We start from the raw sequence: 14,941 nt of genomic DNA on the forward strand, positions 1-14,941 counted from the left end.
GTCTGAGTAACTGTAATTTTGTAATGGCTCTTCTTTAGCATCAATCGAGTTGAGCATTACTGTCCCGGCCTTCTGCTTTGGTTTCACCACATCTAACGATTTTCACATCCAGCAGGCCGTGCAGCGTTCAGCAGGTAAGCGTCGCGAGAACATTCCCTGCCAGGCCGACTGCCAAAGAGGGTGAGGGAGGGGTAAGAGGGTAAGAGGGGGAGAGTCAGAGATCCAGAGCGGCACAGCATTGGAATAGTATGAAACATGATGCCTCGCCGCTAAACAAAGTGGTCAGGTTGATCCACACCAAGCCGGGTTCACATTCGCGCAGTCCAGAGAAAGAGCTTTTAGCAACTCCATAAAGCTGTCACACTGAACTCACTCACCCCCCCACCCCCCCTAAGAGTCGGGTATCTGAGCGAGAGAGCAACAAATAGAGAACACAAGTCCTGCCACAGTGCACTGGTCAGCTTCATACCGACATCTCCACGCAGTATTATCATTAGCAAGGCGTACAGTGTCTATGTTAATACTGTAAAGTAAACAATATACATTTCGGGCTTACATTGGCAGTTTCTTCTTTTTACAGTGAACACTGAGACAAACAAAATATAAAATTAAAAAGGGAACAAAATCGATCGGGAAAAGAAACCAGTTAGTCACATTCCTGTGTATATGAATACATACGTATGCATATAGTTTAAAACCATGAATACCTATGCAACCAGCTCAAGCATAGTTCAAAGAGCAAAGGTTTAAACAGCGAGTCACCAAAAGCCCACGGCCCCAGTTAAATAACAACCGTCTGCTGAAATAATAATGACTTTGTCATACAAAACCTGGGGCAGTGGGTTCAACGCCCTCTGCAAACATGAACATGTCAGCGCGTCCTAACTCGCCTCCTCTCTGCCCCCAAGCTGTACCTTCATCCGGAGGGAGATGGGGAATGGGATGAAGGTGTGTTGGTTTGGCACAGTTTGTTTTTGTGTTTCATGAGAGCTACAGCTTACCTATCCACAGACGCAAGGGACAGAACAGCACACTAATGCTGTGTGTAGAGGGTTAAACATCCAGGAATAATGCAAAGTGACTTTTGGTGTGAAACACTGCTATGTGTTTAAATGCCATACAGTCTGGATGACCATGTCATGTGTGTTACTGTCGATGGGTTTTGAGTCCTTTCTTTCTGAGGGCAGTCACTATTGTGATTAATGCTTTGTTGCCATCTATTTAAAGGGCTCTCCCCAGGGGGAAGATCCTGGAACGTTGATAACATATAACATCAGAGACAACGTGTGTGTGTGTGTGTGTGTGTGTGTGTGTGTGTGTGTGTGTGTGTGTGTGTGTGTGTGGGCGGCGGGCTCTTAATGAGCCATGGTCACAGATGGAAGCCCTGGAGCAGAATAATCATCATCATCATCGTGACCCAGGCTCGTGTGCCTGACAAAATTTTGGTTTACTGGCTTTGACAAATGTCTTTGTCGTGCTTTCACTTGCCCTTTTGAGGTTTCTTATTCTGGGAAACGATGAGGCTTTTTTTACGATTGTGTCCAACTCTCACACTTCCAGGAACCAAATAACCTTTTTTTGCATTTCATTTGTGCACTTACTTGTGCATGTGCTCCAGGCCAACGAAGATCATCACGCTGTAGGACAGACCGCTCTGCACCAAGAAATGGAGGGAATACCTGTGGAGAGACAGACACAGACGTCATCAATTACTACTTTTAACATTTTCATGGTTTGTTATTTACTGAAAACATAACTCCCATCAAACACACGGCCCTTTCTTATAAAAGACTATATTACACTTTATTACCATCCACACCTTGCTTTGTCACCCCATACAGTCATTAGAAAGAGGAAACCGCAGCATTATGCAACCAGTCACACCATCGGCCATGTGAAGCCGGACCTTTGTAACCAGCCATGTGTCATCTGCAGTCACAGGGCAGGATAGTGACAATCGCCATCACACCGTGGTCTTAATTGACTTCCATGCCTTCTAGCTGCAAGCTTCCTTGCATCGCACCATTACAGCGACTTGTGCACGAGAGTGTGTGTGTGTGTGTGTGTGTGTGTGTGTGTGGTCCGCCTCTCTCCCCTCCCGTGAAGCACGCACGCACGCACAATCTCAACAGCGGCAGCAGCTACCAGATGGGTCTTTGAAGGGCACAGTGTGTAGTGCTACCGACGTCAGGCCCTCCAGGACAGGAGAGATGCCACACTGTGTTAGCGGTGAGTCGACAAAGAGGGCAAGGGCGTCACCGGATGGCAGGGAACAGGGGAACGCAAGCTGGCTGGATTAAATGAACCGCTCGGCAAATACGATGCTTAAGAACAGCAGTGATACCCGATGAAGGGAGAGGAAAGGTATGTCTCGAGACACGGTTAGCCTGGGATGTGTCAAACAAACGTGATCCGTAAGCGTGTCCACAGAAGCGCAAATGAGCTCAGTCCCCATTGACAGAGGGAATGTTTCAATTGTTCAATTGTTCAATTGTTCTCTCCGGGGACATTCAGAAACAAGCCTGTGCGTCTGACAGAGGGAGCGCATCCTAAAATAAACCAACGACGCTGCACCATCTGTGAGGCAGATCCTCTAGGGCTGCAGCCAGGTGCCCTCTGAGAAACAGTGTGTGTGCAACGAAAGCGGAAAATATTGAGTGTGTGTGTGTGTGTGTATAAAAGGGTTAAAATACAAGTGTGTGGATAGATGCGTTCATGCACTTCACAGGAGCAAGCTGCACTAGGCAGAAGCTGTTTGGGATCTTATAAACTATTAACATGTGCACACTGCACAGCTCCGATTAAGACGTTTATCAAATAATTATATCTGTCTTTTTGAGCCACTCATGGTAATCTCTGCATCATTATATAGTTTAGTATTGCTAAAATCAGACATTTAAGCGATAAGAAAACTATTATTCCTGTAATTAGTGTCTAACTTGAGATGCTTAGCTTTTGGAGCACTGCACCGAACACAATGATATTTTAAGGAGCGTGTGCTCTTTTAATTGCTTCAGCACATACAAGTCTTTGGCAGGCTTTCACAGACGCATAGTTATTGATTGTTTGGCTCATTTGGATACAAAAAAAAAAAAGGATGTGAAGATGTTACGATGGTGGTATTTTTCAAACTGAAGATTAATCTAACACAAAGTGAGGAGGTACATCATAAGAGTCCAGACGTGTGTAAATAATTATGTTTTTGTTGCTGTGAGAACACGTGAGATTTGTTGCGATGCATTTGGTTTTCGTCTGCCCAAAAAAAAAAACACAGTGCCCATTCACAGCTCAGTGAATACTGTAGAGGCATTTTACTTGTTATCTGACAAATCCTTTCAGTTCCTTATTTTGTTTTTGCTGTAAGTTGTGGTGACAATCTGGTGACACTTTCTGATTGCAGGTATTGGCAAATGATCTTCATAACCCCATAATCCAATTGGACACCTCCACTGCTATTTATACTCTACTTCAGGGATTCCCAAAGTGGGGTGCGCGCACCCCTGGGGGTGCGCGAGCTGCCTCTAGGGGGTGCGCGAGAGGAAAAGTGTAATGGCGGTCTGATGGTGTAATAATATTAAATATTAAAAAAAATGTAATTTTAATTTAAAAACTGTCAGGTGGGACATCTGAAGCTATCAGTCGTAAAAGAGGAGAGGGACAGAGAGAGAGAGAGGAATCGGAGGCGAGGGGAACGGAGAGGTGCAGCACAGACAAATCGGGAGCACATCGGCCCATCGCGGAGTCAAGGTGAAAAAGAGGAAACGAGAGAGCATCAGACTGGGAAAAAAAGAGGAAATATGATGAAAAGTATCTGTGTCTGGGCTTCACTTGGATTGGCAACGCAGATTGCCCAAAGCCACAGTGCGTGGTGTGCAGTGAGGTTCTGGCGAACAGTCTGAAGCTCTTATTTACGTCGCCACCTGAACACCAAGCATGCCAGTGCAAGTCAAAAGCTCCTTACATTGTTTATATCGAAATTGGAGGAGTTACAAAACAGCCAAAAACAACTGCAGTCTCATTCATGTGTTGGTCTATAAATGACGCACTACGGGCTTCATATCTGGTTACAGAATAGCGAGAAAGGGGCTACCGCACACAATCACTGAAGACGTGAGCTTGCCAGCTGCCAGAGAGATGGTGGAATGTGTGATTGGAGAGAAAGAAGCAAAAAAGTTGTGCATGATCCCTGTGTCCAACAACACTGTGTCGCCGCATCGATGCTTTGTCCGAAGACATCCTGGCTTCATTAGTCGCTCATTAATTGTAAATTAAATGTGATAATCTGCCTCTGAGCCTGTGCGTGTGTCCTCGCCATCCGTATTGCTCTTTAAAAGTGACGCCTTGTGTCACTGAAAGTTATTGAAACTTTGTTGCAGTGTTTCAGGGCGTTTTCACACCTTCAGTTCGTTTGCTTTGTTGCAGTTGCTCCTTTGTTCGGTTTGTGTTCACACTGCAACATTTAACAGCGGACTAAATCTTGTAAACAAATGCCACGCGCGAGCAAACTGTTCTCTCATTGGTCCGATTCTTATGCGGCTATGAAGGCTTAAAAGGCTCTGTTGCTTCTTTTTTTTTATTTTTTATTAAGGGGGGGGGGGGGGGGGTGCGCGAACCCAGTCGGGATGTAGAAGGGGGTGCGCGGCCTAAAAAGTTTGGGAACCGCTGCTCTACTTGATACTTGTTTTTCTCATGACTCATGATAATTGGGGTAAGGAGAAAGGCATTGTAAACATTTACACTCGAGAAAAGGTATCGTAGTGAACATTTGCGTCGACCAGAAGATAGTCTTGAATGAATTCTACTACATCACCTCTCCCAGCCAAAACAAATAACATGAACTGTAGCTTCAGTGTCAGTTGCATCACGTCGTACATGAACCGTCTGGTGAGGTGATGAAATGAAACCCTTTCACCTGTTACCCCATGACCAGGTAACATTTCACCCGTTTAGCATTTTCCCACTAGCAAGATGTCTAGCTAATGTTTCCGAGGTTTGCACACACACACACACACACACACACACACACACACACACACACACACACACACACACACACACACACACACACACACACACACACACACACACACACACACACACACACACACACACACACACACACACACACACACACACACACACTCTGCCAGAGGTACAGTGGGTTGTCTATTACAGGGCAATAGCTTTATATTTGGATATCAGTTGTTGCTCGATCGACCCATTTGCTTTGGAGAGGATGAAGACAATGAGGACGGGGTGAGGGAGAATGTGGAGGGGACGGGCAGTGAGGGGGGAGGAGGAGGATGACGATGACAGACAAGTAAGAAACAAGGAACAGAGTGTAGGATGGTGACAGGAGAACAAAAGCAGAGTAAGACACTGTGACTAATATCTAAAGAAAAATAACTAATGTGAAATCTTTCCATATCGAAACTATTACTCCAAACAACTACCACCAATTACGCTATAATTTATCAATTAAAGTGAAAAATGATTGGCCAGATTATTTGACAATGAGAATAGTTGTTGCTGCTCTGCTTTAAACTCTGTCACTCTATTAAAGAGCTCCAATCCCTTTATGTTGTTCAGTAATGTTTATACTTTATTCCCACAGATAACCAACCAAATGTAGAAAAAAACATATGAATAATGTCAGTGAGCCAGTCAGACTGTGTAGCTGAATATTGGTTAATGAATAATTAACACTGAAATTTAAAGCAGTCTATTAAGCACTTAATCAAATGCACATTAAATGACACAATTAGCCAATTTGTTAACGCAGATTTCTGTTTCATGAGTCTGTTTCAATTTAAAAAATGTATTACTCATTATAAAATCAAACCATGTAACTCATTAAGATTAAAAAATATATTTTAATTAGACACTATGAATGCAACATGCCCTGAAATAATTTTTTCACATCAGCCGACTGCCTTATCATTCACACGTTCTAACATACAACACATCATTATTACACAATGTGCAGTCTGTTTTCCATCTGTTGGTCCCTACACATGTAAAGTAGAGTTCACACATTTAGCATGTTAGCATGCTGCTAATGCAAGCGGGCCGGGGACACATCAGGTTCGGGGTTCCCTCTACATTAGCCCACTCCGGAAGACCGAATTGAGCGCAAACATTGCAGTTACTCTTCAGTCTCCTCAGATTCAGCCTTTCCTCCCATGATTATATATAGCAATGACAGTTATGCAGTTACACATCATTTTGGCTTAGAGGGTGTGACGCTCTCTTTTGCTCAAACAGAAAGACAAAAAGTAGAGAAAAATCCCCATCATGATTTCCCAGAGCCCAATGTGACGTAAAGCTTAAAATCCTCACAATTGAGAAGGTTAAATTAGCCAAAATGTGGCATAGTTGCCACCAGAAGGTTAATAAACTATTCAAAAGTCGACTATCCGACAAATGGACCAATTGTTTCAGACAATTGCCTGGTTCGCCTGGTTTAAGGAGAAGCATTCTGGAATCACTCACTGAAGCAGAAGTGCAAACTTCATTAAACTTAATTATACAACGTCTCCTTAATTGCATAACATTACATGACATGTCATGTCATACACCAATACCCGAACCATGAGATTAACAACGTCCTTTCAAAGAATCCGACAGCAGAGTTATGTCTTTACAACAGCGTGAAATGAACACGAAGGAAGGAAGGAAGGAAGGAAGGAGCAGAGAATAAAAAGGGCAGTGATGACAGGAAAAGAGCTGCGGGCTGAACAGAGGAGTGACTCACCAGCCAAAGCAGAAGAGAGCCAAGTAGAAGCCCAGCAGAGTGGCCACCACATGTCTGATGAAAGGACTGGTCTTACTGGGGTGGAGGTAGAGCCGAAACCACACAGCCATCAGCAGGGCGAACAGCTGACATGCCACAAAGTTAACCTGCACGGAGGGGCAACAAAAACATCGTGACAGATTAAAATGAGGAGGAATCCAAAAAGACTGCTGGAGCTGCTGGGCCTACGCCACGGTCTGGCTCAGAGGATAATAGCAGAACTGTGAATGCACCACGAGGTAACTCCCAGATCAGTGGCTTCAAATTAGGTTAATGGTCACCCAAGGTGCGAATATAACACTTATATCACTGGGATTTGCATCATCAAAATACAAATGAAACAATCATACAGTAGTTATCCAGAAGGACTCCGGCTCCAATTGTGTGTAAAAGCTGCAAGCTAAACTTCTCTTCTTTCTCAGGGCAGACTTTTTAAATCTCTAAAATGTTGTATGCATTAGCCAGTTAGGCCCATTGTAGATAACGGCCATTTATTTGATAAATTCATGTTAATTCTAACAAACTAATAACACATCATTGTTTAGTAAATTAATAACACTTTGGATAATGGGACTGCCATCTTGAATGTGATGGTTTTCACTCAAATGTGACAGATCTGCTCCGATATCAAACCTTTCTGTGAATACATTAATGTGTTTATTTATGAGGAATTGGAAACAAAATCCTGGTCTTTCAACATATATAAACAAATGTTTAATATGTGTTAATATGTGTTGCTGTGATAATATTTCTGCTGTTAACCAGACATGAATCTGTTTTAAAGAATAATTTGACAGAAAATAATAAAATTGAGGGTTGTCACATTAACAGATGACATTTAGGATTCAGATTATGTAAAGTATCAGATAAAACACAAACTACAGAGAATTGTTTGGTCACTGTAATACAGCTCTTATTGTTTTATACGACACGGTTAAGGTGACATTTCACTGCATCGTATCTTTCATCATTGCCACACAACAGAGATGTTTTGGAACAGCATGGTAGCTCAGTTCCAGTGCAAAGAAAGACAAATAAAAACATTACAACAACATAACCACAAACGCATGAATGTGAGAATATTCACACTGAATATACGAGTCCCCAGCAGAAGTGCAACGATTGTTGTAGCGGCGCAAACAAGTGGAGTTTGAGTTCAGTTCAGTCTCGTGCCCGCAGAGCGATACAGGTCAGTGACTGCTGTGCTGCTCTATCACTCTAAATATAAAGGTGGCTGAAAGTGGGAACCATATTTTCAGCTCTGGCAACCAAAAGCTGATGCCTGGTTGCCAATCTGGCATCCACTTTAAAAAGTAAGCGTTTGTATATAAATGTTTGAAGAGTTTCATTTCCTAATGTCTCCAAATAGCACAGAAAAGAGGCTTTAATCCAGACAATAGTGGGATTGTACCGGAGGAGAATGGAAACCTCTGTTTGATTGCTAACTCTTTATCTCCCCTCATTCTGAACCATATGGCGCGAGATAGACACGAGGGACGGACACACACACACACACACACACACACACACACACACACACACACACACACACACACACACACACACACACACACACACACACACACACACACACACACACACACACACACACACACACACACACACACACACACACACACACACACACAATGTCCTACTACTCTGATGGGATCGTGTCGCCCTGTAAATTTGATTATCTTTAAGGCGGTTTGATTAAACCACCATCATGACCACGGCCTACCTCTCTGTACGGTCACTGACATCACTGCTGTAGGTAGGGTTGGGTTTGTAAATAAGTCTGCATATATACGTCCGTCCTTCCAGCCAATAAACAGTGATGAGTCTGGGATGTTTGATGTTGCTATTAAGGATCTATGTGTCCCGTGTGACTGGGCTATTGATTACTCTCATCATCAAACTACACACACACACACAAAGTAAAAGCTTCCAGATTTATTTCTCCATCTGCCAACTCAGGCCTCTCTGCCTCCGACATAGAAATAGAGAAGGAGTAGAAGGGATATTTGTATGTGTGCTGTTGGGACCGTTTGTAGGGAGTTAACTTCCCTATGAACTAAACTGACTTACAGCTGGTCGTGGACTCACTGAGGTGCAATGTTGCAGTAAAGACTAGCGGTGGAGTAACGTTGATGATTACAAAGCATAGAGAGTCAGAGTAAATGAGTAAAATTTAACAACTTGTCTCGCCGTAGGAAAAGCACTTTTTTTTTCTTTTTTTTTTTGAATCGCCAGATGACAACTTTGTTCGGCTCATTTTCTGTACCCAGTGTAGCACTAAAAAGAAAAGGTATTTATGCTACAGTGGTTACAGAAAATCAGACGAACAGTGTCCAACGGTCCACGTAAAACAGTTCACTGTCCATTCCACTCCTTTTTTAGATTTCTACGGCCTTCAATCTCGCTTTACAAATGCAAAATACACACACAGACATAACGCACGACGCCAATGTGAGTAATCGCAATGCAAGCGCTGTGGATCCAGTGCAATGACTCACGTTTGTGGTCGGATATTGGTCAGCGATTGTGAACATCTTTTTAAAAGTATCGAAGGGCTGATTTGGAAAAGAGAAGCAGGAAATGCACAGTAGACACAGGACTAACTGGAAAATAACATGACACTAAATACTGTAAAAGGTGAAAGTCATCCACTAACAACCCTTCATGTTTGTTTGAAGTTCAGTGAAGCATGTCTGGAGGCACAATGGCCCAACCGTGTAGATCATGTTAACAGATCCGTCTGGCCAGTAAGCAGTGAAAGGCTACAGACACCAAGAGCTCCATCCATTATCAATGGATCCTGCATGATTAATGAGAGAGAAAGAGGGACGGATATAGCCCCAAGTATGTAGGTCCTTCAGTCGGCACGGCTCACAGATTAAACGACAAATCATCTGCGGCATTAGCCTGAGTGTATCATATCAGATGGCATTTGGCAGCCAATGTTTGGGGTTTTTATATACCGTACATAAATACACACACATACACACAGCAGCAGCTTCAGTACCAGGAGCCAGCCTCTTTTGTTCCTTTATCGTCATGGCCTGGTATTATTCAGTGTAAAGCACACTAAAAGCAAACAATCACTAGTAATCACCATGGCCGTTGTTTGCGATCAAGGTGTGCCATTTTAACTGCAAACAGTGCTTTATATGGCATCTAAAAGCACACTACCAGCCATATATTGGGCTGTTGTTGATCAAAAGCAAACAACGCAACCCACCTACATGTGTGCCAGGAAATGTTAGTGATTACAGACTGGCAGCTATTTCCAACATTCAACCATGAATGATCCAGTAAGCAGGCCTAGCTTTAGTCGAAATTGATTTCACCCTCCTCCTGTGGAGATCCGAGTGTTGTGCTGATTCACTTTGGGCAATCTCTAGTGCAAGACATATTTTACAAAATTAGACCGCCCCCTCCCCCCTTTAAAGTGCTAAAATAAAATAGGATGCCCTGGTAATGACAACGTGTCACATAAAACTACAAACCTCCCCTGGTTAACCCTTCTCGTGCCAGCCTCTTTATTAAAACAGCATTCACCCGATCCACAGCTCTCTCGGTGAAGAGGACATCGCTGGTTGGTCGAAGGAGAAGCTGACTTCCACTTCTGTCTTTACAACAGCCCGAGAGTGTGAGAGTGAACAATCGGACCCTCCCCCCCCCCCCATTGTCAACGCATTGCTTTGTAAGGAAGGAATTTCATGTGGGAGCCTGGAAGGGCGTGACAGAGGAACTGTATTGTTCAAGGCAACAGCAAAGTCGCGCTGTGGGTGAATAGGCCACCCGAAAGCTGATTGTGTGGCAAAAGCTCAGAGTAAGCAATTCATCAACTGTGAATGATCTGTCGTTCAGCTTTCATGTAATATGAAGAATAAGACTGCAGCATTTCAATTATGAAGCATAAATAAGTGTAAAATCGTCAGTGATCTTAATCAATGTTTCCCACGCACATCATCAAGCTGTTTCATGAAGCCACCTGCTATGTAGTTCCAAGTTCTATAAAAAAAACACACATCCACACTGTCTGAACTAGCCTACTTGCTAACTGGCCATTTCAAATTACGCTCCACACAAGAACCGTCCCTTTGCAAACTAAATGCACACCTTGCAGTATCTCTCACCACCATGTTACGTGCCAGAGTCATGTCAGCCCGGATCAAAGTCGGAGAGAGTTGCTTTTCAAAGTAGTTGACGGCGTTTCAAATGATTCAAGTCTGCTGAGATGTCAAAGTGTTCAAACGCGTTCCCTTAACCCGTGTTTGTGAATGGATATAAAGTCCCTACATTCACCAAATGCTCTGATATGATATAGCAGATTGACACGAGGGATTAGCGCTTTCTTTCATCGGAGCAGCAGTTACATAACGAGGCCGCGCGCTAGTCGACTTGCTACATTCCACTCACACATGATTTTACGCCGTGGTCTCGCAGTAAGGATGCCTCCCGCCTATAAATGCAATGACTTGTGGGATTTGTAGTAAGCGCCGCCGCCTCATGGGTGCATGCTGCACTTGACAGCAAAGCTGTGGTAATGTTAGGTAATGCACTGCGCGACAAAGACAATAACATCTGAAAGTCAGCGATATTATTCTCGATACCCGCAGGATTTGTTAAAGGACTAAAGGCTGAATGTGACCCCCCCCACCCCCCAAACTGTCCCAGTGTTGAGATAGTAGATTACTGAATAAACATTTTGCAATAGACAAGCTCCTGTGCCAGGGTGCCTTGTTTATTCATTCATAATACATGCGGCTCCTCTTCCATTATGGATTCACTGTGAAGTAAACCTCACCCTGGGGTACAACGCTCTTTTTGTTCCAGAATGGAAAGGCAGGACATCTGTGGTGCTGCAGAACTGTTTGTAAGAGAGTCACAGAAATAAGAAAAGACACTGTTTTGGATAAATGCACTGCAGCAAACCCACTGAAATATGTCACTGGGAGAGAAAAACAACACCTAAATAGAAATGGTGGCAGGACCAAAAACATGTGGTTCAAACCATAAAAACTCTGCAATTACCAGCAAACCCAGGCCTGTTAACAAAAGCTCATTCTCACTCTCCTCTCATAAACTCAATCAGAGTTTGCTTGGCAGAGGACGGAGGCCGTTATTCCTTTTGTTTCACCTGTGTTCACAAACATCACTCAGACAATATTTACTCAAAAGGCTCAAATAAACCAATCCAAACAGGCTTGCTGAGGACGCGCCCTTTCACCACAGCAAGAGCTCTTTCCTCCCGTTTCCACTTCACCTCAATGCCAGACGACAGAGTATTAGCAGATCGATCACGTGTCATTACAGCGCGCGTGGATCAGGGAGACAACAGGAAGGGAGACAGACAACATGCAGATGTTTTGATGGGTGGCAGGCGCCAGTGAGCGATTAGCGCTTAAGGGCAGTCAGCTGTCAGGCAGTTCCTCGTGGCAGCTGTGGCACATGGGCTCAGCTCGAATTTAAGAAGCTTCATTAAAGGCCGACACACACACACACACACACAGACTGGCAAAGGGAAAGAAGCTGAAAGGCAAGGGGGGGGGGGGCATTGTGGTTTGGGTGGAAGACAGAGATAAGCCAGCTTCCTGAACTTCATCGTTGGGGGAATTACAGTGTGCATGTCTCCGTCTGTGTGCGGCAGAGTAACATGGAGGCCCTCGGGGCGAGAGCACGGCTCACGTTCATGTCACTCTCACGCCCCTTCCAAACTTTTCATTCATCATTTTAACGTCCGCCTCCCATTGCTTTCTTCTTCGTCCGTTTGTCCGGAAATTAGCACCAAAAGAAGTGGTTTTACTATAAAGTTTGAATGGCACGCCGGAGAGCAGCTGCCGCCAGGTTGTGAAAGAAAGGAAGGAGTCATGGCGCAGGAGGAAACAGAGGATGAGTCATGTTTCCTCTGGGCATTGCTTCCTACTTCCTTTTCTGTACAAACAAGAGCAAGAATCTACAGCCAGGGCTCTTTGAGACTGTTCACAGGCACAGCTGTGCTTTGAGCCAAATGCTAACATCAACATGATTAAGTCACAATGGCAATGCTGACACGCTGATGTTTAGCAGGCTTAATGTTTGCCACGTACACATTTTAATTGAGAGTACAGCGTGCCAGCACTTGCTGATCAACACGCTGACATTTGCAAATTAGCGCTACGCACAAAGTACAGCTGAGGCTGAAGGGGATGGCATTCGTTTTTGCAGTTATTTGATCAGGAAACAAAGTATTACGGTACATTGATTCAAATGTGGTGGTACGAGTGAAAGACAGACATGGCCATCCATAGAGCAAGTGTGGCTAAAAACAAACAAACCTCAGGGTGCGTGGATACAAAGAGTGTTAAAGTTGTGCAGCGTTCTTGTGAACATCTATCCTCGAAAGAAAGAGTTAATCTAATCGTCTAAAAAAGGTCAAACACATTTTAGGGTCCTCCTCCACATGATCAACCTTTACGAGTCTGTGTGAGTCTGTGTATGTATGCATGAGGTTCCCATGGGCACCGAGATAAACATCTCAATAAAACTGGCTTGTTGAGTCCGACCCGTTCTCCGCAGGGCACCTTTCTCATGGGAGCGCTTCTTGCTGGGGTAATGAATTTCACTCCTTTATTGGATGTACACTCACACATATGTATATATACACACATATGTATATATGTATATATGCAGACAGACAGACATACATACAAAAGACTCTCCTCCTCCTGTTCATGGTCCATGTTCAGCACCAGAGACTAAAATAGTCCTTCCTCAAAGAGCAGCATGTGGCGCCTATCCAGGCCTTACTCACAGGTGACTGGTGGGTGTCTGTCACTGCATGTGTGCCTACATCGGTTTGTGTGTGTCAGCAAAGTGGAAGATAAATTTAGACAGTCATTAGCATAACCCCTTTTTTTCATGTAATTAAGTCACACTCCTCCACCCCCCCCACACACACACACACACACACAGCCCGTGTGACGCTGCCATCCCGTTCTGCACAGTCTTATTTCATTTTCATCAGCTGTAGTCCACAACGATTCATGCAGATCCACGGTGCTGCTGCCTGCATGGAGGAGGGACTGAAAGCCTTGACGTTAAACTCAACTCGTGTCACAGAATTAGCTGTGGAGCATATATATGGTACACTTCAAAATACTGTCCTGATCCTCCTTAGAGGGTACTGTAGTGTATACACAAACCTGTTGTCAGCAGTTTTCATGTGAGGCGAGCTTGGGAGACAGCATTGATGTCTAATTCCAGCAGAGGATTAAAAGCAGCTGATGATAGAAGTGTGTGATTGGAGCAGAGAACGAGAAAGAGACTTTGGCTGCACAACATTATACAAGCACAGACTAGTGCCTGCACTGTTTATGAAGCAATACATTTAGCCCTCAATCACAAACGTGACGATAAAAAGTGTAGCGGGAAAAGCCAACTGGTACATAATGGTGTTCCATCCTCCGCCATTCAAGCCCATCCTTGGCTGGAGAGAAATGGGAGCAGCCAAATGTGTACCAGTGTTCTCCCACTCACTCACACACACACACACACACACACACACACACACACACACACACACACACAGAAATCAAAGAAAGAAAAGGATTGAGAATTTGACAAAGTTCTTCACCTTAAGTCAGGTCACTGAATGAAACTGAATGCATGAAGACTGTGGAAGCCCATGAGAAAATAAAAGAATGGGTTGGTTGGATGGTTTTGTGTTCACACAGAGGCAACCATAGATTGACTACAATCACAAAAGGCTTAATATGGTTGTGTTGATGATACAGATCATGACAAAAGTGCCACACTGATACGAGTATAGCACAAAGGAAGCAGAGTGCCAACGCCTGCAGTGTGGCGCTCTTCTCTCTGATCCACAGATCCCAGTCAGGCTCTACGGTCAGGCCGGCTATTAATAGCCAAACAATCAGCCATTCCCCACAAGGTAGCCAGCTGCACTGGGCCAGAACCACGCTCACAGTGTGTGTGTGTGTGTGTGTGTGTGTGTGTCTGCTGTCGTGAAACACATGAAAAGATTACAGGGCTGCTTTTGGTCAGAAACGCCATATGTGCTCTGAGTGGTCACCCCGGTGCCCGATGTAAAAGCGTAGCGATAAGATAATGTTATCAGAACCGGATGCATTAGCACAGAGA

The 14,941-nt window shown here is 44.2% G+C and overlaps 1 protein-coding gene across 2 annotated transcripts in view; it reads right to left on the reverse strand.

Annotated features, from left to right (window-relative positions):
• mboat2a (membrane bound O-acyltransferase domain containing 2a) overlaps nt 1–14,941 on the reverse strand; it is a 40,579-nt gene that overhangs the window by 12,220 nt on the left and 13,418 nt on the right. Inside the window, exons 1-3 of one of the 2 annotated variants that reach the window (XM_079286004.1) lie at nt 10,936–11,099; nt 6,755–6,900; nt 1,602–1,679 (exon numbers count right to left, since the gene is read on the reverse strand). In XM_079286004.1, the coding sequence (XP_079142130.1) occupies nt 1,602–1,679; nt 6,755–6,900; nt 10,936–10,959 (248 nt within the window). In that variant the 5' untranslated portion in view covers nt 10,960–11,099. Of the gene's footprint in view, nt 1–1,601; nt 1,680–6,754; nt 6,901–10,935; nt 11,100–14,941 lie in introns of those variants that run through there. The other variant, XM_079286003.1, reaches the window with a different exon arrangement.

Source organism: Melanostigma gelatinosum, assembly GCF_949748355.1.
Source record: "Melanostigma gelatinosum genome assembly, chromosome: 16".
NCBI lineage: Eukaryota > Metazoa > Chordata > Actinopteri > Perciformes > Zoarcidae > Melanostigma > Melanostigma gelatinosum.